This window comes from Schistocerca piceifrons, chromosome 4, assembly GCF_021461385.2.
Source record: "Schistocerca piceifrons isolate TAMUIC-IGC-003096 chromosome 4, iqSchPice1.1, whole genome shotgun sequence".
Taxonomy (NCBI): domain Eukaryota; kingdom Metazoa; phylum Arthropoda; class Insecta; order Orthoptera; family Acrididae; genus Schistocerca; species Schistocerca piceifrons.
The window spans coordinates 1,983,709-2,011,473 of record NC_060141.1 but is presented as its reverse complement, the minus strand read 5'-3'; the positions used below and the strand labels follow the sequence as shown (position 1 = coordinate 2,011,473).

At 42.6% G+C, this 27,765-nt stretch overlaps 1 protein-coding gene across 1 annotated transcript in view; it reads left to right on the top strand.

Moving 5' to 3' along the window:
- The window catches only part of LOC124794836 (cytochrome P450 9e2-like), a 130,072-nt gene that overhangs the window by 76,862 nt on the left and 25,445 nt on the right, over window positions 1-27,765 (top strand). The window contains exons 4-6 of the mRNA XM_047258501.1: window positions 8,700-8,908; window positions 8,995-9,187; window positions 22,808-23,032. Coding sequence (XP_047114457.1) covers window positions 8,700-8,908; window positions 8,995-9,187; window positions 22,808-23,032 — 627 coding nt within the window. The remainder of the gene's footprint in view (window positions 1-8,699; window positions 8,909-8,994; window positions 9,188-22,807; window positions 23,033-27,765) is intronic.

Below are 27,765 nucleotides of genomic sequence, written 5' to 3'. Positions count from 1 at the left end.
TCTTTATCGCATAATTCTTTATTAAATGTTACGGGTTTAGAAAAATCATCGTCAGACATAAGCTGTGGAAAATGTACATAAATCGTGAAAAATAAGTAACACATAATCGTGAAAAACATTGTATGCGCAATTATTTCAGTACTTACGTATGAATATAGTTTTAGGCTCAATAAACTGAGCGTATGGACTGTATATAGCAACGCATTTCTCATTTCATAAAGATTCCTCTTTGTGAAATATTTGTGAAATGAGAACTTTAATACTATATACAGTTCATGTGCTCAGTTTGTTGAGACCAAGTTAGATTAAGTATTAAAATAATTACTCAAACAGTGTTTGTCACGATTATGCGTTATACTGGTTTGTGTTTCGTATTTTTCATAATTTCTGTACATTGTTCACTGTTTACGTCTATCAATGAATTTTTGAAACGCGTAACGTTTAATAAAAAATTGTGCGACCAAGATTTTTTCCGTAATCGCGATTTGCGTCAAGAAAATTACTGGTTCAGTCCTACTGACAGAATGTCTGGAACTGAATTTGCTATTCATTATTTTTCTTGGATCATCTATCTTCTCCCTGATGTCACGCAGTCTGCCGCAACTTGTACTCCTGCGCCAATCTCTTCCCACCGTCCTCCATTATTTGTTGAGTGTATTCCAATCTCTGTCTTACCGTACAGCTTTTTTCCCCTCTACGGTTCCCTCTAGTGCCATGGAAGTTAATCACGGATGTTATAACACGTCTCGTCATCTTGTTTCTTGATATAGTGTTCTGCACATATTCCTCTTCTCGCTAGTTCTGTAGCAAATCTCGTCATTTCTTAACTGACCACCTTCTGCAAAAGTACAGCGAACGCCCCGGTTCTCTCCATTTACTGTTTCCCTGCAGCCCATGATTCACTTCTATATAAAATGCCGAGCTCCAGAGGAATAAGCACAAAAACATTGTCCTTAAATTAATGCCTATGTTTCATATTAACTAGTAGATGTCTTTAAATGTGGCATGGTCATGCGTTATTTTGTTTCTAAGGTAGCAGACTGAGACATGAAAGCAAATGGTTCAAATGGCTCTGAGCACTATGGGACTTAACATCTGAGGTCATCAGTCCCCTAGAACTTAGAACTACTTAAACCTGACTAACCTAAGGATATCACACACATCCATGCCCGAGGCAGGGGTCGAACCTGCGACCGTAGCGGACGCGCGGTTCCAGACTGAGCCCCCAGAACCGATCGGCCACTCTGGCCGGCTACATGGAAACAACAAATTGCTCTGGGCTTGAGATTAGTACATGACATATTTTTAGTACAATCACAATGCTTTTTGTAGACCACCTTACAAGTGTATAGGATAGCGAAACTTCGCTAAAAATATCCATCTACAGACTTAACCAAATTTCTAAAGAATATAAGATGAAAATATCCGTTGCAAAAACAAAAAGTGATGGCTTTCAAAGGGACAAAACCAGTGAGGACTAAGATCATAATAGAAAACAAAACCATTGCAAAAGTTAACTCTTTCAGTTACGTGGGAATTATCGTAAGCTACGGGAAAGAATTCGACATTGAGATCAAACTACAGACATATCAAATGAAGTGCAGAGCACCCAACAGAACACTGAGCAATAAAGAGAGAAAAGACACAAAAAACAAGTTTTATAAGGTAACTGCCAGCGCCATATTGCTTTTTAGAAGTGAAACTTGGACAACTAGTAAAAAGTAGAATCTAAGTGGCAGAAGGATATGTCTGAAACACGTACAAGGTTGCAAAATTAGATACACTAAGAAACGAAGACGTAAGAGCAAACCTTGGAGTATATGTTAGAAATTAGACGATCGAATCTAATCGACAAAGCTGGTTACAACCGCTACATACACTCCTGGAAATGGAAAAAAGAACACATTGACACCGGTGTGTCAGACCCACCATACTTGCTCCGGACACTGCGAGAGGGCTGTACAAGCAATGATCACACGCACGGCACAGCGGACACACCAGGAACCGCGGTGTTGGCCGTCGAATGGCGCTAGCTGCGCAGCATTTGTGCACCGCCGCCGTCAGTGTCAGCCAGTTTGCCGTGGCATACGGAGCTCCATCGCAGTCTTTAACACTGGTAGCATGCCGCGACAGCGTGGACGTGAACCGTATGTGCAGTTGACGGACTTTGAGCGAGGGCGTATAGTGGGCATGCGGGAGGCCGGGTGGACGTACCGCCGAATTGCTCAACACGTGGGGCGTGAGGTCTCCACAGTACATCGATGTTGTCGCCAGTGGTCGGCGGAAGGTGCACGTGCCCGTCGACCTGGGACCGGACCGCAGCGACGCACGGATGCACGCCAAGACCGTAGGATCCTACGCAGTGCCGTAGGGGACCGCACCGCCACTTCCCAGCAAATTAGGGACACTGTTGCTCCTGCGGTATCGGCGAGGACCATTCGCAACCGTCTCCATGAAGCTGGGCTACGGTCCCGCACACCGTTAGGCCGTCTTCCGCTCACGCCCCAACATCGTGCAGCCCGCCTCCAGTGGTGTCGCGACAGGCGTGAATGGAGGGACGAATGGAGACGTGTCGTCTTCAGCGATGAGAGTCGCTTCTGCCTTGGTGCCAATGATGGTCGTATGCGTGTTTGGCGCCGTGCAGGTGAACGCCACAATCAGGACTGCATACGACCGAGGCACACTGGGCCAACACCCGGCATCATGGTGTGGGGAGCGATCTCCTACACTGGCCGTACACCACTGGTGATCGTCGAGGGGATACTGAATAGTGCACGGTACATCCAAACCGTCATCGAACCCATCGTTCTACCATTCCTAGACCGGCAAGGGAACTTGCTGTTCCAACAGGACAATGCACGTCCGCATGTATCCCGTGCCACCCAACGTGCTCTAGAAGGTGTAAGTCAACTACCCTGGCCAGCAAGATCTCCGGATCTGTCCCCCATTGAGCATGTTTGGGACTGGATGAAGTGTCGTCTCACGCGGTCTGCACGTCCAGCACGAACGCTGGTCCAACTGAGGCGCCAGGTGGAAATGGCATGGCAAGCCGTTCCACAGGACTACATCCAGCATCTCTAGGATCGTCTCCATGGGAGAATAGCAGCCTGCATTGCTGCGAAAGGTGGATATACACTGTACTAGTGCCGACATTGTGCATGCTCTGTTGCCTGTGTCTATGTGCCTGTGGTTCTGTGAGTGTGATCATGTGATGTATCTGACCCCAGGAATGTGTCAATAAAGTTTCCCCTTCCTGGGACAATGGATTCACGGTGTTCTTATGTCAATTTCCAAGAGTGTATACTGCGATAAAATATTGCGCATAAAACTGAGATGTTTGAAGGAAATTAACAATTGTACAATCTCTCCAAAACAGTTGAAAATAAAACTAAATCATTATATTATTATTTACAGGAGCTACCACACATTTGTTCAGTATGATGTATAACAAAGAAAAGGTTTTATTTGTTCCCCATAAATTGTTAATAATGCGTAAGTTTTTGTTTTTAGTCTTCAATCTTCTGTCTGGTTTGATGCGACCCGCGACGAATTCCTCTGCTGCTGTAACCTTTTCATCTCAGAGTGGCACTTGAGCCTACGTCCTAAATATTATTTGCTGGATGTATTCAAATCTGTCTTCTTGTATATTTTTATCTTCTATAATTCTTTCTATTACCATAGTTTTCCCTAACGTCTTAACAGATGTCATAGCATCCTGTCCCTCCTCCTTGTGAGTGTTTGCCATATTTCCTTTCCTCGCTGATTCTCCAGAGAACGTCCTCATTCCCTATCTTATCCGTCCACTGATTTTCAACATTCTTCTGCCGTACCGCATCTCAAATGCTTTAGTCTTTCTTTGATTTCTTCTCAGACCATACTCTGTACTGCCCGCAGCTCGTGGTCGTGCGGTAGCGTTCTCGCTTCCCGCGCCCGGGTTCCCGGGTTCGATTCCCGGCGGGGTCAGTGATTTTCTCTGCCTCGTGATGGCTGGGTGTTGTGTGATGTCCTTAGGTTAGTTAGGTTTAAGTAGTTCTAAGTTCTAGGGGACTGATGACCACAGATGTTAAGTCCCATAGTGCTCAGAGCCAATATTCCTCACTTTCAGTGAGGATGTCGTCAGCGAATTTTATCATTGATAACCATTCACTCTTTCTTTTATTTCTGTCATTGCTCCTGCAATGTACAGATTGAACAGTAGGTTTGGAAGACTAAATCCCCGTCCTTCCCCCTTTTAATTCGAGCTCTTCCTTCTTGGTATTTCAGTTTTATTGTTCCCTCTTGGTTCTTGCGCATATTGTGTAGAGCCTATCTTTTCTGTAACTTAATCCCAGTTTTCTCAGAATTTCGAACATCTTGATTCATTTAACGTTGTCGATCACTTTTTTCTGGTCGACAAATCCTATGAACGTATCTTGACTTTTCTTCAATCTTGCTACCATTATCAAGCGCAACGTCAGAACTGCCTCTCCTGGTGCATTTACTTTTTCTGAAGACAAACTGATCGTCATGTAACAGATCCATTCTTTTCTTCTGTATATTATTCTGGTCAACAATTTAGATGCATGATCTTTTAATCTGAAAGTCATAGATTTTTGTACAGTGGTTGGAGGAAGAGTCGTTAACAACTTGCTACAAATTCCCAGCGATGGGGTCTGAATGTAAGGCTGGGTCAACGTTTAAAGATAACTTTCCATGTTTTTCTTGAATAACTCGTGTATTGCGGTTTATAACGGAAATATTTCCCAGTGCAACATTAAACTACAATATATCACCTACAAAAGACCTATTCACATATTCTCTAGAACTTACTCTCCGTGTTGCAAGGAACGGAAAAATTTCAAATTATTAGAAGTAGTGTCTTAATGGTATAAAAATAGTTTAACGGCAATTATTTCCGAAGATTGATGTAGTATGCGTTTCTTACACATTAGTTTTATTAGTAACCCCTATCTGTGTTCCATGTAGTGTTAACGTATTTTGTGGAAAATAAATATCCCCTTCCTGTCCACCCCATCCCCTACACCCCCCCCAAATCACCTACACACTCACACACACACACACACACACACACACACACACACACACACGCACAAACACATCTGCGTCACCAGTGGTTCATTAGGCAAGCTGCGGAGAGTCGGTATAAATTTGTAAAATGTCCTATATTTTTCTTCTTGTGATGTACTTGGATAGAGAGAGTGCGGAATCACCCGCTCGCGCTCATTTTGCAGACCTGTGAAGAAGGGGCCTGCATGGCCACAATCCAGCAATCTACCTTACCTCCCACTCCCAAGCTACACGTCTCCACTCCTCCCACCTGTTATACCCCTGAGAATATGATTTATACCTAACAGAACTCTACTGCACTTAGACGTGATACACACATTCAATATTTGCTCTTGACCTACTTGTTTTAATTAAACCCTATTTTCATGCTAGTAAAACACTATTTTTAATAATCTGAGACATTTACATCCCCTACAAAGGGGAAACTATTAGTCTCAAAGAAAAAGTGAATAGGATGTTTTTTACAGCAAATTTAATGCAGTTTATTTTCTTAATTGATAAACAATTTTTCTCGAAACCGCGGTTTCCGAGTTATTCAAGGAAAATATAAAGAAGTGACCCACCATGACGTTCACGCCCCACCAGTGAGGATTTTTAATATGTTGTTCATGACACTCCCTCGTACCAATGCACAAGTGCTCTACCATCTGGGCTACCGAACCACGACTCACGCCTGGTACTCACAGCTCTACTTCTGCCAGTATCTCGTCTCCTACCTTCCAAACTTCCAATCTGTGAGTACCGGGCGTGATTCGTGCTTCGGTAGCACAGATGGTAGAGCACTTGCCCGCGAAAGGCAAAGGTCCCAAGTTCGAGTCTCGGTCGGGCACACAGTTTTAATCTGCCAGGAAGTTACATATCAGCGCACACTCCGCTGCAGAGTGAAAATCTCATTCTGGAAACATCCCCCAGGCTGTGGCTACGCCATGTCTCCGCTATATCCTTTCTTTCAGGAGTGCTAGTTCTGCAAGGTTCGCAGGAGAGCTTCTGTAAAGTTTGGAAGGTGGGAGACGAGATACTGGCAGAAGTAAAACTGTGAGTACCGAGCGTGTGTCGTGCTTCGGTAGCTCAGATGGTAGAGTACTTGCCCGCGAAAGGCAAAGGTCCCGAGTTCGAGTCCCGGTCGGGCACACAGTTTTAATCTGCCACGAAGTTTTTTACACCATTCATTTCTCCTATCCGCCCTTTTTTTTTGTCTTTGTTGACTGGGCTTTTACCTTTTCTAAAATGTTCGAGATTTCTGACAAAGGTGAAACTAGTGAAGTTTGTCGGTATTCCTTTGTCTTTTTTATACAATGGCTTACGTCAGCCATATGTAGAGACGGTCATATTCATATTACAGAAGTTACTTGAAGTGGCTTGGCCAAGTTATTGGCTGCATCTACTGAAGCTGATAACCATAACTTTTCAGAAACATTGATAGGATGCTTGTTAAAAATTTTGTCTACATTGCACATATTTGTCACCATCATATTAGTTACTGTTAATTCTAGGTGGTGCTTTTCATTTTTGGTTGTGTTAATCACTTTCTTCCTATATCCTATAGTGTCTTTATTTTGGTACGTGTTATGACTGTCTGTTCCTCGTAATTCATTTGGTTTAATGTCTGTATTAATATCTTGAGTATTTTTCAGCATATCTTTTAACGAACTATAACATCAGCATCAGAGCTGTTTCTCATTGGCAGTTGTTGTTGTTGTGGTCTTCAGTCCAGAGACTGGTTTGATGCAGCTCTCCATGCTATTCTAGCCTGTGCAAGCTTCTTCAACTCCGAGCAACTACTACAACTTACATCCTTCTGAATCTGCATAGTGTATTCATCTCTTGGTCTTCCTCTACGATTTTTACCCTCCACACTTTCCTCAAATACTAAATTGACGATCCCTTGATGCCTCAGAATGTGTTGTACCAACCGATTCCTTCTTCCAGTCAAGTTGTTCCACAAATTCCTCTTCTCCCCAATTCTATTCAATACCTCTTCATTAGTTACGTGATCCACCCATCCAATCTTCAGCATTCTTCTGTAGCATCACATTTCGAAAGCTTCTATTCTCTTCGTGTCTTAACTATTTATCGATCATGTTTCACTTCCATACATGGCTACACTCCATACAAATACTTCCAGAAACGACTTCCTGACACTTAAATCTGTACTCGATGTTAACAAATTTCTCTTCTTCAGAAACGCTTTCCTTGCCAGAGCCAGTCTACATTTTATATCCTCTCTCCTTCGACCGTCATTAGTTATGTAGCTCCCTAAATAGCAAAACTCATCCACTACTTTAAGTATCTCGTTTCCTAATCTAATTTCCTAACATCACCTTATTTAATTCGACTACATTCCATGATGCTGGTTTTGCTTTTGTTGATGTTCATCTTATACCCATATTTCAAGACACTGTCCGTTCCACTCCAAATTTTTCTTTTGTTTGCATCACTGCTTGCTCAATATGCCGATTGAATAGCATCTGGGATAGGTTATAACCCCGTCTCATCCCATTCTCAATCACTGCTTCCCTTTCATGCCCCTCGACACTTATAACTGCCATCTGGTTTCTGTAAAAATTGTAAATAGCCTTTCGCTCCTTGTATTTTACCTCTACCACCCAATTTGGCAGTTACAGTTTCCTTATGTCATAAAAGATACCGTTATTCTCTGAGTAAGCAATGTCTTTGTTTTGGCTGTAGCCTTCATTCCTTGTGGAGGTGAACAGCTATTATAAGGTAAGGACTTCACTACTGGAAGTGTTTAATTTTTTTTTTATTTGTATATTTTTACCTGCACGTTTGGATGAACAGACATTTTTCTTTCATGTTATGAGCTCCATTTCATGTCTCTACTGAATTTCATAAGATTATTTATGGCTTACTGACGACCCTCCTGAACTCGGGTGTAGTAGACTTGTACCCTACTCAGTATTATCGGTATTAATGTTTAACATAAGAAACTCAAGTCACGGTCTGAGAGGCCATTAACGAACGGTTTTGTTTGTTTTGTAATATAATTTTGTTCATTACTCCATTCTCTAAAGATATTATCAATGAGCAATTAGCTACCCTATTTGAGAACTGTATGGTACGAATTAATTTAATGACAATGCTACCAACTGCAGTAAAAAGTTATCGTTCTAGAGAAATCTTTAAGATAACCTGTATTAAAATCGCTGGTAACCCCTATTTCGTTAGTTTTTACTGTTAAATACGCCAGTGAGAGCTTAATGGCGATTTATAAATAAATTAAAATTATCTGTGGGTGCTCGGTATATATGTACTTTCTATCATGAAGGACTATTATGAAATTCTACTTCTTTCGCTCATGCTCCCATATGCTGCTCTAAGCAAAATTTGTGAATATGTGCATCCTTCAATATATGAAAATTTCTCATGAATATGGCAACTTCTCCTTTCACCAACCCTTCTCTACCCTGTAACAATTAATTTATTCAGAACATCGTGCAGCACAGACATGTAGAGGCAGAACCGATCCCCTTACTTATGGTTCCTCCTTGGTGGACAAACACAGTAGTATTTTCTTCTCCTGAGTGATGGAGTACTGCTTTGATTATAAAAATAGTATTTACCCACTGTCATAGAAATAGTAACGTACACGCTTTTCATTTCTCTTCCTGAAGTTTCTTCTGGCGGGGAAGCCATACTCACGCTGGAGATGAGGGACTTCTTCACACGCATGACCAACGACATTATTGCGACCACAGCGTTTGGAGTCAAGGTGGACTCGCTTTCGGAGCCCGACAACTCTTTCTACACGATGGGTCGTGCACTCACCACCTTCAGACCGACGGTCGCTTTTGGATATCTGCTGTCATCGAAACTAATGGAAGTGAGTACCTCGTGCAGAGTACACAAATTCGCATTTATTCTCTTTAGCAAATAGAGAGGCTGTTTATAGCATTCCTCTTGTTGTAGCTACTGCGCATACCATTCTTGGACCCAAAGGCCGTGGACTACTTCACGTCCATAATCTCAGAAACTATTCGAACGAGAGAGAAACACGGAATCATTCGCCACGATATGATCCATCTACTGATGCAGGCGCGACGAGGCGAACTAACATCGCAGGAAGAAGAGCTAAACGGAACCATGGAAGTCAAAGGAAAGCGTAAGTAATTTACACGTTTGAGAGTTGTTAATTATTACAGCATCATAGATTACAAATTTTTCCCAGTCTTTTTAACAATATATGTCAACACTGATTTTTTATTCAAATCGGTCTTAATAACAAAAATTTTAACAAGTAATTTATTTGTTAATGACATAACAGCGGGCCTGAATCTGGGAGTGAGAAAGTGCTGAGCACACAAGACAAATATTCCATGCTTTAATTATTTTTTCTTTTCAATTTTCTCAAATGTAGCAAATATTTAAAAAATTGTTCCAGTGGCATTCAAGAGTATCGCGTGAATAACACTTTAAAAACCAAAAGTTGTAAGACAGACACATTTAAGAAAATACACATTTAAAAGGTAATCCACCAAAGAAAAAAATGAGAAAAATTTGCTTGCAGTTTTAAAAGGCAGTTACAAGAAACTTACGTATAATACAGGCGTTAATAATGATTTCAAAATTATTTAACCACCATAAAATTAAAAAACCTTTAGATTCCAAATCCTTTAAATTTATTAAGAGAACAAAAGTAATCAGTTGAAAAAATATTTTAAATGACCAAACAACCACAAAGCAAAAAAACAAATGCGTTGACTGATTCATAACACAATTAAAAGCGGGCCGAAAATTAATTAACCAGTGAAAGGTCGACAACTTAAGCTCAGTCCGTCCACCAAACTGTTGCTTAGTTCAGCTCGAACTGTAAAACGTACATACAAATTACAGAGCGTAAAATGGCGCTTGCCCTCAGATCGACGGGACTGCGCCAATTTAGACCACAAACACGAATAGCCAATTGAACATAAAAATACTTTAAAACCATCTGAACGCCATATCATGCAGTTATAAACAAAACACAATAGATATTATAAGGTTTGAGCCCCCGAGTGGTTAAAAATAAGGCACGGGTTCAGATTATATGGGAAAAACGTCTATACCTAATGGAGTAATAATGGAACTATAGCCGGTCAACCTGTGATGCCTTTTACAACAGTCTTAAAAATAACTCAACCATGTTCTCATTACCAAGGATGCTGATCCACTTCTAAAGGCCGGCTGCAGTGGCCGTGCGGTTAAAGGCGGTGCAGTCTGGAACCGCAAGACCGCTACGGTCGCAGGTTCGAATCCTGCCTCGGGCATGGATGTTTGTGATGTCCTTAGGTTAGTTAGGTTTAACTAGTTCTAAGTTCTAGGGGACTAATGACCTCAGCAGTTGAGTCCCATAGTGCTCAGAGCCATTTGAACCACTTCTAAAGCCCACTGCAAACAGTGGCCCCTACAGAAAACTAGGGGTGAAACCAGAACATCTGTCATTTATCAGGAGTTAGCGTAACAGTAGCTTTAAACACAAACCGCACTCAACTCTCAATCATACAGAAATGAGGATCTCGCCATTTATTCCTACGACGGATACTGGGGCCGAACGAATGCTGGCAAGATCACAATCATTCACGAAGGCACCATAAATGGGAATTGGACACACGCGTTCATGAAGACAAACGGGGAGCGCTGAATCTTCCAGAGACATCCACGCACTCCCCACGGTAAGCAGCCTTCGTCCACAGTGGCACCACCTGGTCCTCGGTGAGCGACCTGCTTAGCGTGTGGGAGAGTACCCGAGACCAAAACTCACAGAGAGCCACTCGTGGTGTTAAAATTCTTCAAGCCGCTGCCAGACTGACCCTAGCGAGACGCCAAAAAGGCGGTCGCTGCGGAACGAAACTACTGAGGTCGAACCAGCGTCCAGAACCGATATGGGTGCACGCGCGGCTCAGTTCGTATGTGAAAGGTATTACTCGCGTCTGTGGAACGTCAGAAACGTAATCAGTATTACGCATTTATGCTATTACCGTGCTCTGTGAGAGACTAATGTGGAGAATCTTGGGAAATAGTAATAAGCAATTTAATTAGGTTTCACTAATCCTGTGATTCTGCGATTGCTATTCGGATTCAGTTAAATTAGTAAACCCTTTTAGAGGTTTCCAATTCATTCAGTATTTACTGTTGTAACATTACATCTGGAGTACAAGAAACAATTACAATTACAGACCAACAGGACGAGCGGTTCTCAGATACCAGGTATCGGCGCACGCTGAAACACCCGTAGACTTATTCGTATGTGGCGTGGCCTTCACGGGCGCCAATGCAGGCGCTGACTCTGGCGACCAGTCTTTCGTGCAGACTGCGAACAGCGTCTGCTGGAGTACGTTACGCCACTCCAGCTCCACCTGCCCACTTCTCGTATCCAACACGTGCTCGATTGGTGACAATTTGCTGCACTCCTTGCAGAGCGCGTTGAGTTTCACTGGTAGTTTGTGGGCGAGCATTATCCTGTTGGAACAACACATCACCTTCCTGTTGCAAGAATGGCAAAAGAGCAGGTCTAATGACATTCCGCAGTCAACGTTGTACGTGCAAACCACCGTCAGTTTCGTGCTGGCAGAATCTGCTTTCATCGCTGAATATCGCGGTGCGCGGTTCCTAAAGTGCGCGTCATTTATGACGGCGGCCGAGTTTAGGTTCGTTCTGCGCATCTGACGTCACAAAGCACAGTCAGCCAATGAACAGAGAACGGCGCTGCCAGAACTCGACTGCAGTGCAGAGCACGGACGAGTGTCTTCAGTTTTAGAAACGTTCAGTCATAAATAAAGTAATTAAACAAAAGCAAGGTCTTCATAGCAGACTTTCTTTTATAGAAAGTTTGGAAAAAGCATTCTTTATACCAATTGCTTCATATTCTAGTAATTAATTAAACCAAACAAGCAATAAGCCTCCTAATTCAGGCGATAGCAAGGAAAGGTGTTTGTATCATTCTCACTAACCGCTTTTTCGCAATAAAGAACAGCGGTAATTGTTTATTTCCTATTGTACTTCGACGAAACGTGAGTAATTCATAATCATACCAACAGTGTTTGTCGGTATTTTGCGTGATATTTTAAACTCCTCCTGGAGCTAAGTTGTTTCACGAGCTGTGTTAGTGTAACGGTTAAGATATTTGGCTGACAAGGAAAAGGTTCTGAGATCAAACCTTGATTGACACTAAATATTTTCTTTATTTAAAAACAATATCGAAGTGTCTTACTTCATGAATTTTATTCACTTGAATGTAATTTTTTGAAATTTCTAGTGGCAACTAAAATCGACCATACGGAAAGTATACGCTATGGACTTTTACCTCAGGAAAATGTCGTGTAATGGTTTACTAGATCTAATGCTGCACAGTAACTGCGTTGAACATCGAAACAAAATTAAGTCATTTATGGGGGGAAGGTATCAGTCAAGAATATGTGTAAAAATCAAAATTCTTGGGCCAATAGTTTTTGTGAAATCGAATCATAAAGAGTGTCAAAGCAGTCGGAACACCATGTGTCTGCACATGCGAGCAGTGCAGTGATGACAAAATCGCGCACAGCGCGGAATGCGGGGAGCACGTCTCTGTAGCAGCGAAAGGGTTAATGCGACCGTGGTGGCTCTACTTCATAAACTGCTCGCTCCCCCCCTAAACGTAAGTTTGCGAACTATACTATACTTTGGCGCTGCTTCTCTTGGTGCGTACAACTGGCAACGCAGCAATCTCCCGCGTTTGGGCGGGCATGCGCGAACCGCCAAGATAAAAGAATTGAACTATAGTGATCCTCTGAAGCACCAGTAGATTCAGGCACGTCGGTTCTGTGGCGTGAGTGGAGGACGGCCTGGAGGTGTGCACACCCGCACTTCCACCCATCATAACTGGTCCGCAACAGTTCGTGTTGACGCCTCTGGGCTCACGAGACCTCTTATCTGTGCTGTGATGGCCGCACGATCTGCCACTGCTGTCCTTAAAATACGGCGGTTTTTGCGGGCGTCTGTGCTTTGTGCACGCCCGGAATCTCGTATACGGCTGTGAAACTGTACCAACATCGTCCAACTTGCGACAGTTCTCCAAAATGATCATCCCGCGACTCTAGAGCCCACAATTTGACCCCTCTCACACTCGCTCGGTTGCCTGGCCAGTTCATCCACTGTCCCCAGTGTGGCAGCTGCCCTCGTCGGATCAAAATCGACGACGCCTTTCCTCGTTTCTGCCAGTTGCGGGGCGGAGTCGGCCGCCAACGCTTTCGCTATCGCTATTATCCTACCTCGATAGGATTCCTAGCGACGTCGTTTCACTCTGCGGTAGCAGATACGTGCTACGCAGCGTAGAGCAGCGTCGATGAAACCACCATCTAACACCTACCGCACAGAGGCCGCGTAACTCTAGCTGAAAGTTAGTTCCTGAAAGTTCACGATCAGAAAATCGGGCGTTCCGGATATTCGGTCTACTTACAGAAAAGCGTTTGTGTTCATATTGAAACACGTGAAATGGCTATCAAGTCCTTATTTAATATGGTAAAACGTTAACATTCGAGGTTCACTGTCTTTATAACAAATATTCACTCGGAAAGCAGCCAGAATTTTAGTAAGCCCGAACCGACTAATTTTCACGTTCTACCAGTCACAGACGCACAACTCTTCGCGAGTTAAGCATTCGGCCGTTTCAGTGGTCTTCATCGTAAGAGGTGCCAGCCAAAGTATTCAGTACAGAGCACGAAACACGCCACTCGGAGTTGTTACTACGACCAGAAAGTTCACACGCTCATATCTTTCAAACCATTTAACTTAGAAACACCACACTTTCATTAAAATGTTCGTAACTCCAGTCGCTTCAGTTACCATATGTTCAAACCGAAATTAGCTCACTATTTCCTCATCTCACAGAATATTTGTAAAGAGCGATCTGACATCGTGTTATCCGTAGACGGGCTAGCAAGCGACCCCTCTTGAGGTACTCTCCTATATGCACACTCCTCTTTTCGCGCGGGAATAGCTTAATTCTGATTGGCTGTTGATCTAAACGTTCCTTGTAGAAACGAACTCTTCCTTCCAGATCATTCTCGCAGCCAATCTTGCCTTATCCAATCACTAACTAGATAGTGATTAATATCAGCAAAACTTTAAATTCTTGTATTTTATTTAATTAAAATAAACGAAGTGTGAAATATTCTTCAATTTGAGAAATAAACTTATTCCGCCTCTACCTTCCATTCTGGGTACATTTATACAAAAGAAAGCGTACACCCACATGGATCACCTGAATCGTGGTTTCAACATAACTTCCCCACAATTCCTTTGTACAAGGTTTTAAGACAAATGAGATATTAAATTTAAACGTATGTCCCACATACACTCTCTCAATAATTCTCTCAATAATTCTCACGGTAAAACATAATCAAATAGTAATTTTGACTGATTTTTGTATTACGTAACGCACAGTGACTAAAGTCTTAAAAACAAAATTCTAATTAATTGCTTTTTATGCATTGATAACTTTGGAATGCCTTCAAATGATAATGAAACTCCATCTGTTATTGTTCCTAACTAGATTTTAGAAAACAGCCGTAGGTTTTAGGAGTTTTAGGTAATTCTCTTTATCTGCAGAACTATAACAAAGAAAAATCTGAAATTTTGACATCATTCCATTAATAACAAAAGGCTGTGCACCAAATTTGAACAAAATAACTAATATGGATTATTCAGATTTGTAGATTGATGACACTGATCATCATTTAATCTGCAGTGAAATTGGGATTGTGAGGCCGAAAGTGCAGGAGGTCAGGTCCATATGTAGGAGGATAAGAGTGGAGAAACTTCAGGATAAGGAAATCAGGCACAAGTACGTAACAGTGATCTCAGAAAGGTACCAGTTAGTTGAATGTAGTCAATTACAGTCATTGGAAAAGGAATGGACAAGGTACAGGGACACAGTACTAGAAGTGGCTAAAGAATGTCTTGGAACAGTAGTGTGTCAAAGTAGGATGAAGCAAACAGCTTGGTGGAATGACACAGTCAAGGCAGCCTGTAAAAGGAAAAAGAAGGCGTATCAAAAATGGCTACATACTAGAACTCAGGTAGACAAAGAAAGTTATGTTGAAGAAAGAAACAAAGCCAAACAGATAATTGCAGCATCCAAGAAGAAATCTTGGGAAGACTTTGGAAACAGGTTGGAGACTATGGGTCAAGCTGCTGGAAAACCATTCTGGAGTGTAATTAACAGTCTTCGAAAGGGAGGTAAGAAGCAAATGACAAGTATTTTGGACAGGTCAGGAAAACTGCTGGTGAATCCTGTGCATGCCTTGGGCAGATGGAGGGAATATTTTCAAGAGTTGCTCAATGTAGGTGAAAATACGATCAGTAATGTTTCAGATTTCGAGGTACAATGGGATAGGAATGACGATGGAAATAGGATCACATTTGAGGAAGTGGAGAAAATGGTCAATAGATTGCAGTGCAATAAAACAGCTGGGGTGGATGAAATTAAGTCGGAACTCATCAAATACAATGGAATGTCAGGTCTTAAATGGCTACACAGGATAATTGAAATGGCCTGGGAGTCGGGACAGGTTCCATCAGACTGGACAAAAGCAGTAATCACACCAATCTTTAAACATGGAAACAGAAAAGATTGTAACAACTACAGAGGTATCTCTTTAATCAGCGTTGTGGGTAAAATCTTCTCAGGTATTGTTGAAAGGAAAGTGCGAGTATTAGTTGAAGACCAACTGGATGAAAATCAGTGTGGGTTTAGGCCTCTTAGAGGTTGTCAGGACCAGATCTTTAGCTTACGGCAAATAATGGAGAAGTGTTATGAGTGGAACAGGGAATTGTATGTATGCTTTATAGATCTAGAAAAGGCATATGACCGGGTTCCTAGGAGGAAGTTATTGTCTGTTCTACGAGATTATGGAATAGGAGGCAAACTTTTGCAAACAATTAAAGGTCTTTACATGGATAGTCAGGCAGCAGTTAGAGATGACGGTAAATTGAGTTCATGGTTCAGAGTAGTTTCAGGGGTAAGACAAGGCTGCAACCTGTCTCCACTGTTGTTCATATTATTTATGGATCATATGTTGAAAACAATAGACTGGCTGGGTGAGATTAAGATATGTGAACACAAAATAAGCAGTCTTGCATATGCGGATGACTTAGTTGTGATGGCAGATTCGATTGAAAGTTTGCAAAGTAATATTTCAGAGCTAGATCAGAAATGTAAGGACTATGGTATGAAGATTAGCATCGCCAAAACGAAAGTAATGTCAGTGGGAAAGAAATATAAACGGATTGAGTGCCAAATAGGAGGAACAATGTTAGAACAGGTGGACGGTTTCAAGTACTTAGGATGCATATTCTCACTGGATGACAACATAGTGAAAGAACTGGAAGCGAGGTGTAGCAAAGCTAATTCAGTGAGCGCTCAGCTACGATCTACTCTCTTCTGCAAGAAGGAAGTCAGTACCAAGACCAAATTATCTGTGCACCGTTCAATCTTTCGACCAACTTTGTTGTATGGGAGCAAAAGCTAGGTGGATTCAGGTTACCTTATCAACAAGGTTGAGGTTACGGATATGAAAGTAGCTAGGATGATTGCAGGTACTAGTAGATGGGAACAATGGCAGGAGGGTGTCCACAATGAGGAAATCAAAGAAAAGCTGGGAATGAACTCTATAGATGTAGCAGTCAGGGCAAACAGGCTTAGATGGTGGGGTCATGTTACACGCATGGGAGAAGCATGGTTACCCAAGAGACTCATGGGTTCAGTAGTAGAGGGTAGGAGGAGTCGGGGCAGACCGAGGAGAAGGTACCTGGATTCGGTTAAGAATGATTTTGAAGTAATAGGTTTAACGTCAGAAGAGGCACCAATGTTAGCACTGAATAGGGGATCATGGAGGAACTGTATAAGGGGGGCTATGCTCCAGACTGAACGCTGAAAGGCATACTCAGTCTTAAATGATGATGATGATGATGTAGAGGGTTGAATCTTCGTATCGACTGAATGTTAGGCTATGCAGTTCTGTCAGCTGTGCTGTGAGCAAAGCGAAAAAAAAAAAAAACATAGCCATCCTGCAGCCACCGTACTAGATAGCTGCGTGCCTTACGACAACAGAAGATCTTGAACCATTCCTCTTTCTTGGTAATGATAAGTTTAAAACACGCGTAAGAGATCGTATTATGTCGTCTCCTACGCCACATGGTCGTAAACTCATCCCGATACTGAAAAAATACTTTAGGTAATGAAGCGATTTAAGGAAGCAACAGAAAAGCCTAAATCTCGATGATGGGAGAAGATTTGAACTGTCATCAACTCAAGTCCAATGACAGTGTCTTAATGCAGCGCTATGTTACTTGCGAATAGAGTGAGGTTTAACATGATCGTTTTGCTCTTTGTAAAATTAAATCAATGACAGTTTCTGTTCTTGTGTGGGAATGCTTACCAGGATGATTCTGTGCAATACCACAATGCTTAGACACCGTCAGCAAGTTTTGGATGACAACAGCGGGCCACGTGTTGGGGAGCCACAGGTCGATTCTGTGGAGGTGGAAACACGTCTAGAACTGGAAGACAAATAAGATTTTATTGAAGATTTGAATATTAATTCTAGTGACACGTTCCATGCTGTTGTTTATGTTGTTCAGTCGGCAAAATGGTTTGATTCAGCTCCCCATAGTAGTCGGTCCTGTTAAACGCTCTTCATCTTTGCATAACAACTGCAAGTTACATCCACATAGACGTGCTTACTGTGAAGCAGCAAGGGAAGTCAGACGGCGTCCAGAGTAACGACACTGTGACTATCAAAGTTTTAATTAAGTTTCCAAACTTAGTGCCCTCCAGAAAAGTTCTTGCGCTCAAACTATTCTTGGGACCGGGAGTTGGATAAAACCCGAAGTGGAAAGCGCTGAGATATTTAGCGAGTCGTCGGACGTATATCGGAAAGACAGGTCAGAGGCCATAGAAGGGGGAGTGTTCACTACAGTTCACAACAATATTGTCTCTATTTCGGTCGAAGTTGAGTGTGATAGTGCAGTTATCTGGAATATTATAACAGGTGTAACTGATCCCAAGTTAATTGTTGGCTGTTTTTACCGGCCACCCGATTCCGCTGTGACAGGTCGGGAGTCATTCAAAGAAAGCCTACGGTCAGTACCACGTAAATACCCAGATCGAGGAATACTAGTTGGAGGCGAATTTAACCTACCAAGTATAGAGCAGGATGTCTACGGATTCAATGCGGGGGGTGCAGACAAACAGTCACGCAAAATACGTGGACGTGTTTTCTGAAAACTGTCTCTAGCAGCTAGCTCGGAGCTCACACGCAATGGATGTATCTTAGACTCTTAGACCTTTTAGCTGCAAATAGATCGGGCTTTATTGGAAACGTCAGTACAGAAACGGGGATTAGCGATCCTGATGTCGTCATGGCAGCTATGCTTTCGGAAGTTTATACATCAGTTAAGAAGGCTAGGGGAGTGTTTCTGTTTGACAGAGCAGATAAGCAGTTGTTCACGTCTGACCTATACAGTGAATTGACATCATTTAGTTCCAGCAAGGTGGACGAAGGGGAATTGTGGGCAAAGTTTAGGCAGTTCGTTTTGCTACCTTCAACTGCCACGCCATATGCCTCCGAAAATACATTGTGTCTATTCTACAGGGTATATATTAATGTCTCATATCAGTACACGACGTGCTGCGATGAGACGATCATTAGACCAGGTGCTGTTTGCAGCAGAGCATACAAGAACACGACGCGGCAGCGACTCGCGCATGTGTTCAAATGGGCCACCCTGCAACTGATTGGCATGACAGACAGAATGGCCTCTGCATCTGAGGTGGTCCCTGCATACACGACTTCTTTCAGGGGCCCCACAGGTATAGATCTAAGGGGCTGATGTCCGTTGATCGGATGGATCATGTGACTGGACCACCTTGGTCGATCCATCGGCCGAGTTAAATGTTACACTCCAGAATGTATGTGGTTGTGAAGACAAGGAAGCGGGAGGTGTGACTGAGAGAAAAAATTTTCCTTCTGCTTCACTTACTCAGTCGATTTCATTTCAAGCGATTCAGGAAAGAAATGTGCAGCAGGGGAACGAAATAACAACCGACTTTGTACCAGTGAATGTCGAAAGTCACAGTAATCAGAAACTTGATGTAGTAGCCAAGGAAGTTTGCTGCGGACACCCTGTACGAAGTGTGCCGAACACTTGCAAGACTTTGCCTCGCTGCTGAAACAGTCACCTGGTGACGGATTGAGGGGGGGGGGGGGGGGAGGGGGGGATGAATGGCTGGAAGTTACGGACAAGAAGCTACAGCCAGTGTAACCAGAGGTCTAGCCGTGGTGGTCCTCCATTTGGCCACAGAGAGGGGACGCCGTGACACACACCATGGATATCTACTTGGGGGAGAGGTACTTGCTACGAAAGCGCCACGTAACACCAATTTTGATATTAAACTGATCACTGGGTCTGATATAAGACCTAATGTCGTAAAATATCTTCTGCGTATAACGAAGTAATACAGAGCTACACTATTCGAACAAAAACGTCCAAACACCTATTAGTGGACATTAATATGTGGTGTGTTCACCCTTCGCCTTTATAAAGGGTTCATCTGTGCAAATAACTTATGGGAATGCAGCCGGGTGAAGTCGTCGGCAACAGCCGATGTTTCGACAGGAGCACACCCTGCCATTTTCAAGCCGAAACTGCAGCAAGTACGCGCTGTGCAGCGAATTTAAAACCTCAGTTTTCAGAGAAACTCCGTCAAGATGACACACACGCACGCACTCACACACACCTACACACACACACACACACACACACACATAAACCAAATATGACGTCGTCAGAGGTAATCGATAGTGAAATGAACTATGCTGAGGACACTTTCAATGAGGCGTCTGAATGCCTGTGAAGGTATGACAGCCCATTCCTCCACAACACCCAAACCCAGAGAAGGTATTGATGTTGGACACTGGGGTCTGGGGCAGACCAGTACATTTCAAGGATGTTATTATCCAAGAACCATTACCTTACAGATGCTGCTTCATTACAAGGTGCACTATTATGGTGGTACAACCAGTAATCGTTTACCAACAATGTCTTTACTGTAAGGAGTAAACAGTGCTGTAAGTTGGATTCATATGCTTCCGCATTTAGCTTTTCGCTAAGTGTAATGACAATGTCTTTACTGTAAGGAGTAAACAGTGCTGAAAGTTGAATTCATATGCTTCCGCATTTAGCTTTACCCTAAGTGTAATGACGGGACGCATCTTAACCACGAAAAACACCCCCATTCCGTAACACAACATCCTCCATACTCCACCGTTGCCAGTGTACATGACGGCAGGAAAATTTGGAAATATTTGGTAAGATCCTGTGGGACCAAACTGCTCATATCATCGGTCCCTAAGCTTACACACTAACTAATCTATCTTAACATAACTTACTCTAAGGACAACACACACACTGTGGGGCAGCGGGTGGAATAATTGTTAATGTTCCTATTATTTATTTAATGCTGTTGTTTGCCGTTATCAACACTGGCTCTCTAACTACAAAACGTGAAGCCTGTAATTAGAATTCCTAGTGCCCATTTCATCTGAGAAATACATTTATAGCTACAGCTTATAGCTCTGAGGAATTAGGAGATTGTCTGGGATTCATAATCAAAAACCATTCTCTCTAAAATGTTCACTATATTCAGAAAGTCACAGACCAAAAAGTATCCACACAATCCAACTACCAGAGCAGTTCAGAGTCTAATGCGCTGATGCAACTATAAATGTTCAAATTAAATGTTTAAGTGAATGCTCGCCATAATTTAATGATAATGTTCATCAAACGCCACGCTAATAATGGTAGAATGTCTGTCCTGCGGCGGCACGTGAAAATACGACACACGCAAACTAAAGATAGATCATTAACGTCATCCCAAAATTAACACTTCACTCGAAAACGATTTCATGGTTTCTCGTATCCCGAGTAACTTATTACTGCATCCGAGGCTGTTTATATCAACGATACGGACGCGGCGCGACTCCCGGCGCAGGTGGTGCGCTAATCAACGTCTGGAGAGAACTGGGGCCTTCCTTCCTCGCGCAGCGTTCTTACATATAAAGCTGCGGTGCGGACGGCTAAGGGAACGCCTGACCAAATCCGCTCTACCGACTAGCCGCTGGGGTAGTAATGCACCACTTTAAGTTATCGAATAAATCATTGCTTCGTTTGCTGATGGCCGATGAAGCTTTCAATTTAATTGTGCAATCAGCACACAAGTAAGTAATCATAATAAAAGTCTGACGTGGCTAAGTTAAATATTTTGGGCGAGAGAATTAATTTAATTACACTACACGCAGTAGACGAGCTCTGAACTTGCCCTTTGGAGATACGCTATCGCTATAGTTTTATAGTTATTCAGTTGAAACTTCTCACATCTTTATGATTATAGCGGATCTCCCTTTTACTTAAAGTTAAACATCCTAGCTTTATTTATTCGCCTACTTAATCTATCATGCTTCCTTAATTTTTAAGATAAAAACCAGATAATCATGAATTTCAACTAAAATTTTAATTTGTGAGGTCCAGAATACTGTTTCTACTAAATTATTATGCAAAAGGAATCTAAATATAATTTTTTAAGTTTCTAGCTCTTATAAGTTGCGCCAATGATTTTTACAGAAAAACATCCAAATTTCGAAAATGGTTAAAGTTATTGAACTGATATCCAACACATATTGATTTTGTATTACTCCTGACATGCTAGAACCGTTTCAGGTTATTTACTTCGTTTTAAAGTTTTTTTATTGCGCAATATTTATGACGTCAGAGCTAGTTACAGCGGACTGGCTGGCACACAATGGAAAGACTGTTGTGAATTTTATAAGGCGTGAGTATGCTGCTTCCCTACAACACCCATGCCCGAGTTAGGAGTCAAACCTCCGACAGGCGGAGCCGCGCGAACCGTAGTAAGGCACCTTAGACAGCGCAGCTACCCTGGACGGCATGACGGCAGGACACGTTCTCCAGGCATTCGGACTGGCACGTGGTACAGCGTCCTTCATCACTCCAAATCACTAGTCTCCACTGACCCGTTGTCCAGCAGCTTCGTTTTTTGCAATACCTCAAGGGTCGCTTAGCACAGACTGCAGAAATTTATGGCTTATGAGGAAATGTTCGATGATTGTACCTCACTCTGTTTAACTTTGGTCACAGTCTTTGTGCTGGACTGCTGGTAGCACTCACGAGTAACTCTTTCCGCTGATTTCATTCGTTTTTTTTTTCACCTTTCCCCAACGCCCGATGGTCCCTGTCTGTCAGTGCAGGAGGCCTACCTGGCCAACCTGGCCTACTTGTTCAGCTGCAGTCAATTCCTCGAGTTCCCACCTCACAGTCACATCACTTTTCAGTCGAATTGGGCAATTTTATAATGATTTAAAATTCCATGGTGAATCCAATGACTGACCCACTTTCGAAGCCATTGAGCTCTTCCGACTGACCCATTCTGCTGTCACTGCCTCTCCACTGACAACACAATATTCCCCGCCTCTTGTTACACGACCGGAACCAATTCTGGTGACGTCTAGTGGTCAATACCGCCTCACATAGGGATCTCCAGATACTTTATATCAAATAGTGTGCAACAGTTGCTCATGAGTAACATTTGTCTTAAATTTCAATTTTTTTAGTCTGGAAGCTGTAGCGGAAATGTTGGGATGAGGAGTTCGTTTATTTATCACTTTTTTTTTATTTCTGTCTGTAACAGCACCCCTTACCGATGAAGACGTGACGGCGCAGGCGGTTATATTCTTCTTCGGCGGCTTCGATACCGTTTCGTCTCTGATGGTGTTCAGCAGCTACCTGTTGGCCACGCATCCGGACGTGCAGCGGCGCCTGCAAAGAGAAGTGGATGACGTCATGCAGAAGAGCGGCGGGAGGCCCAGCTACGAGGAGGTCCTGGGATGCCAGTACCTCGACATGGTGCTCTCCGGTAAGCCACGGCTCGCAGAAGCCTCGTGCATGGGCTGCAGCTTGTGCCGTAAATATTTGTCTTGCACTGAAGAGCCACAGAAACTGGTACAGCTGCCTAATATCGTGTAGGATCGCCGCGAGCACGCAGAAGTGCCGCAACACGACGGGGTATGGACACCACAAATGTCTGAAGTAGTGCTGGAGGAAACTGACACCATGAATCCTGCAGGGCTGTCCGGAAATCCGTAAGAGCACGAGGGGGGTGGAGAGCTCTTCTGAACAGCACGTTGCAAGGCAGCCCAGATATGCTCATAAATGTTCATGTCTCGGAAGATGTTTGGTGGTCAGCGCAAGAGCCACACTGTAGCAATTCTGGACCTGTGGGGTGTCCCGCTGGAATTGCCCAGGTCCCTCGTAGTGCACACTGGACACGAATGGATGCAGGCGATCAGACAGGATGCCACCTGTGAGAGTCGTATCTAGACGCACCAGGGGTCCAATGTCACTCCAACTGCACACGACACACATCATTACAGAGCTTCCAACAACTTGAACAGTCTCCTGCTGACATGTAGGACCCATGCATTCGTGAGGTTGTCGCCATACCCGTACACCTCCATCCGCTCCATACAATTTGAAATGAGTCTCGCCCGACCAGGCAACACGTTTCCAGTCATCAACAGTCTAGTGTCAGTGTTGACGGGCCCAGGCGAGGCGTAAAGCTTTCTGTCGTGCAGTCATCAAGGCTACACGAAAACCCATATCGATGATGTTTCGTTGAATTGTTGGCACGCTGACACTTGTTCATGGCCCAGCATTGAAATCTGCAGCAATTTGCCGAAGTTTCACACTTCTGTCACATTGAACGATTCTCTTCAGTAGTCGTTGGTTCCGTTCTTGCAGTTTCTTTTCCGGACGCAGTGATGTTGGAGATTTGATGTTTTACCGGATTCCTGATATTCACGGTACACTCGTGATATGGTCGTACGGGAAAATCCCCACTTCATCCTTACCTCGTAGAAACTGTGTCCCATCGCTCGTGCGCTGACTGTAACACCACGTTGAAATTCGCTTAAATCCTGATAACCTGCCATTTTAGCAGCAGTAACCTATCTAACAGCTGCACCAAACACTTGTTGTCTGCCGGCCGATGTGGCCGAGCGGTTCTAGGCGCTTCAGTCTGGAACCGCGCGACCGCTACGGTCGCAGGTTCGAATCTTGCCTCAGGCATGGATGTGGGTGATGTCCTTAGGTTAGTTAGGTTTAAGTAGATCTAAGTCCTAGGGGACTGATGACCTCAGATGTTTAAGTCCCATAGTGCTCAGAGCCATTTGAAACTTTTTGTCTTATGTAGGCGTTGCCGACCGCAGCGCCGTATTCTTCCTGTTTACGTATCTCCATATTTGAATATGCGTGCCTATACCAGTTTCTTTGGCGCTTTAGTGTAGATGCGTTTGTTCAAAAATGGTCAAATTTGTGTGAAACTTATGGGACTTAACCGCTAAGGTCATCAGTCCCTAAGCTTACACACTACTTAACCTAAATTATCAGAAGGACAAACACACACACCCATGCCAGAGGGGGAACTCGAACCTCCGCCGGGATCAGCCGCACAGTCCATGACTGCAACGCCCTTAGACCGTTCGGCTAATCCTGCGCGGCAGATGCGTTTGTTGCTCGCTGATTTTACACGCTGTTAAGTTACACAATTCTATTCAAACTCACATCATTTCATACTCTGTGTGCCTTCAACATGTTTCGTGAATCTCTTTCAACATCTGTTCTTCGCTCCAGCAAGTCGGGTGTGGTTGTGTGTGAGTCCCTCCCAGGCTGCTTTACGCATCGGAAGTTCTTGGCTTACGTCATTACTGATATTTGTACATCTCTTGCGAGAGTCTCTGAGGATTTGTCTCTCCTAAATATCGTAGGGTCTTCGTCTTTCTAACCCTTGGATGCATAACATGGGCCTTTTAGATCCAGCAACGTTTCGTTTTCAAAAAAACATCTTTTATACCTAGCCACGTTTGATTTTCACAAAAAAAGTATTAAAATATGTATACTGTAGTTTATGTCCAGTGCAGTCATTGGAAAGACAATAGACTTTCTTCATAAAAAGCATTATTTGTTGTAGCACAATTAATTTATTTACATTATGAATTTAGTAATCCTACACGTCTAACGCGTGACAGGGTCTTTTAGATCCCTCAGCAAACTAAGTGTCTTTCCTAGGTTTATATACCATTTACCTGATTAGTGCGTTAAAGTAGCTAGATTTCTGATAACAATTATCAGTTAGGCGCAGTTATACTCTTTGCTGAGAGGTCAAAGGTATTGTAAAAGCTACAACCGAGTGCTCTTTTGAAGGTAGGTGTATTCCTCATTGTCAATGCCGAAATACTTTCAGATCAGCGTTAGGGTTTTTTTATAAACAGGATAGTAACTTTTATTCTTCATTTATAACATGGATACCACACTATCCGTATCATCTGAAGTCAGCGAAGTGATCGAAATTTTGAATGAACCGTTACTGAGTGGCTTGAAGATGAAGCTGTCCTTGATGAAAGTGATAGCAGAGATTAGGACACTGGTGGTCTCCAGGATAATAGGCTCATGTCTTCTAGCGTACCAAGCGAAGCAAACAGTGGTGAATCAGTACAGAATTACTGATTTTCTCATCAGTCATGATGGAATTCAGCAGAGTAAATGACTGCCGCCAATCAACAGTGTCCTCAAAACTCCACCGGCTCCAATGAAAGGTAGCGTAACAAAAGAAACAGGAAACTCTACTCGGAATGAAGGCTCAGTGTCCAGAGAAGTTTTATGATTATTATTTTGGCTTGAAAGACAATTTGACAAGAGTACTTCGTGCGGCCAAAAAGAACAATAGTATGATATTGCGAAAGTTCAGTGCATCACAGCACCTCTGAAGATGAAGGAAGTAAAAACATTTACTTGAGAGAGAGTTTTATTGCGTGATGAATCTAAACCACGAGTTGGTCGACCAGAAGGCATGTATACCTGCAACTAACAGTTGAAACGAAGGTATTTTGTCTTATGGACAAATTTATTTTCTATAGAAGCAATAAATGGCTTGTGCTTTATTTTCACAACATCGCAACCGATATGGAAGGCCAATCTGATAAAATGAAAATTGTCTCATTCAGAGAGGAGAACCAAATACTCACACATTCAGAATAAGGTTACTCGCTTACAGACGTAGACTGCGGAAACTGGAAATCATCAAGAAGAAGATGACTCCGGTGCACACATCGATTAGACAGAAATGTGGTCCATTATTCTGCAAATGAACAAAAACTATTTGCAATCAACTCAGTGAAATTATTTGTGAGGTGCTTTACTCTTTGTGAGCAAGTCTTCTGTTGTGTATCAGTAAAACTGAGAGTTAATTATTTAATTCAGGGAAATTATAATGTAATTTATAATACTGTATTTCATATTATACTAAAATAAAGGTCACAATATCATAATAAATACTTTCTTATTAATTCTCTATCACTAACCCCTTCTAATTTTGATAATATCTGTTTTAATAACAGAATTTAGAGTTGTTTCAAAACAGGGGTGTTACAGAATCATGCCACTCGTGCATCCAAGGCTTAATGGCGCACCTCTTCCAAAACACTGTATCGGATTTGTACTTAAAAATGGTCTCTTGGTATGATTATACCCGTGCAGTCTTTTGATGGTAGTAATATCAAAATCCTTTCTAAATAAAGCCGCTGTCGTATGTTCTCATTTTTTTTTTTAAATTTTATCCTTCTGATCTCTTGAAAGCAAGACCACAACAGCTTCAAGTAATTTGCCTCGAACAGCCTCAGCTGAGATACTCACTATCATTGTTTCCAAAGTACACGCGAAACCTGGGATTAAGTATGCTTTCTGAAGTGTGGTTTTTGAAGACAACAGAAATATTCTGTACCACTGATGATCACAGTGCTATAATATGCAGGAAGCTCATATTCTTTTATCCATTTAATGATGTATGCTATTGTCTGAAACTCTTACAGCCACGATTAAAAATATTGAGGCAGATTTTACGAAGGAATCTTCCTACAGTATTCCCACGAGCTATTCTACATTGATCGGAGGAATTCTCCACTTAGTTGCCTGGTGTTCCTCGTGACCAGTTAAGTTATACTAAATGCTGCTTGAAATCGGTTATGCCGTAACTGAGCAAACGTTTTCTATGAATATGCCCCATAGCTAGCAAATCACGGGCATTAGGCGCAGCATTTTGTTTTGACAAAAAGTTTTGTATCATAGAAGTTGTTATTTTATCCATGTTGGATATTGTGAATTTCCTTGGGCTGTTCACAGAAATCAGACACAAATTTCACCCCTAACAGTCACATCACTGCATTTTGAGATACCAGTTTGTTATTGCATAAATATAAACCACGATGATGAACAAAAGATTCGCTCTCTTCCCACTCTCCAACTTTTTAATTTTATTTTTCCTGCAATTAACTTATGAACAGTTGTTGTTGTTGTTGTGGTCTTCAGTCCTGAGACCGGTTTGATGCAGCTCTCCATGCTACTCTATCCTGTGCAAGCTTCTTCATCTCCCAGTACCTACTGCAGCCTACATCCTTAGTAGTGATGTCCAAATATCTGTATACGTAAATTTGTGTACATATATGTCTACTTTGTGATATGTAATAGGTTAGCTTTGTAGTATTTCGTTAATAATTACCACTGACAGTATAAAAAATCCTAGTAACAACAATTTAT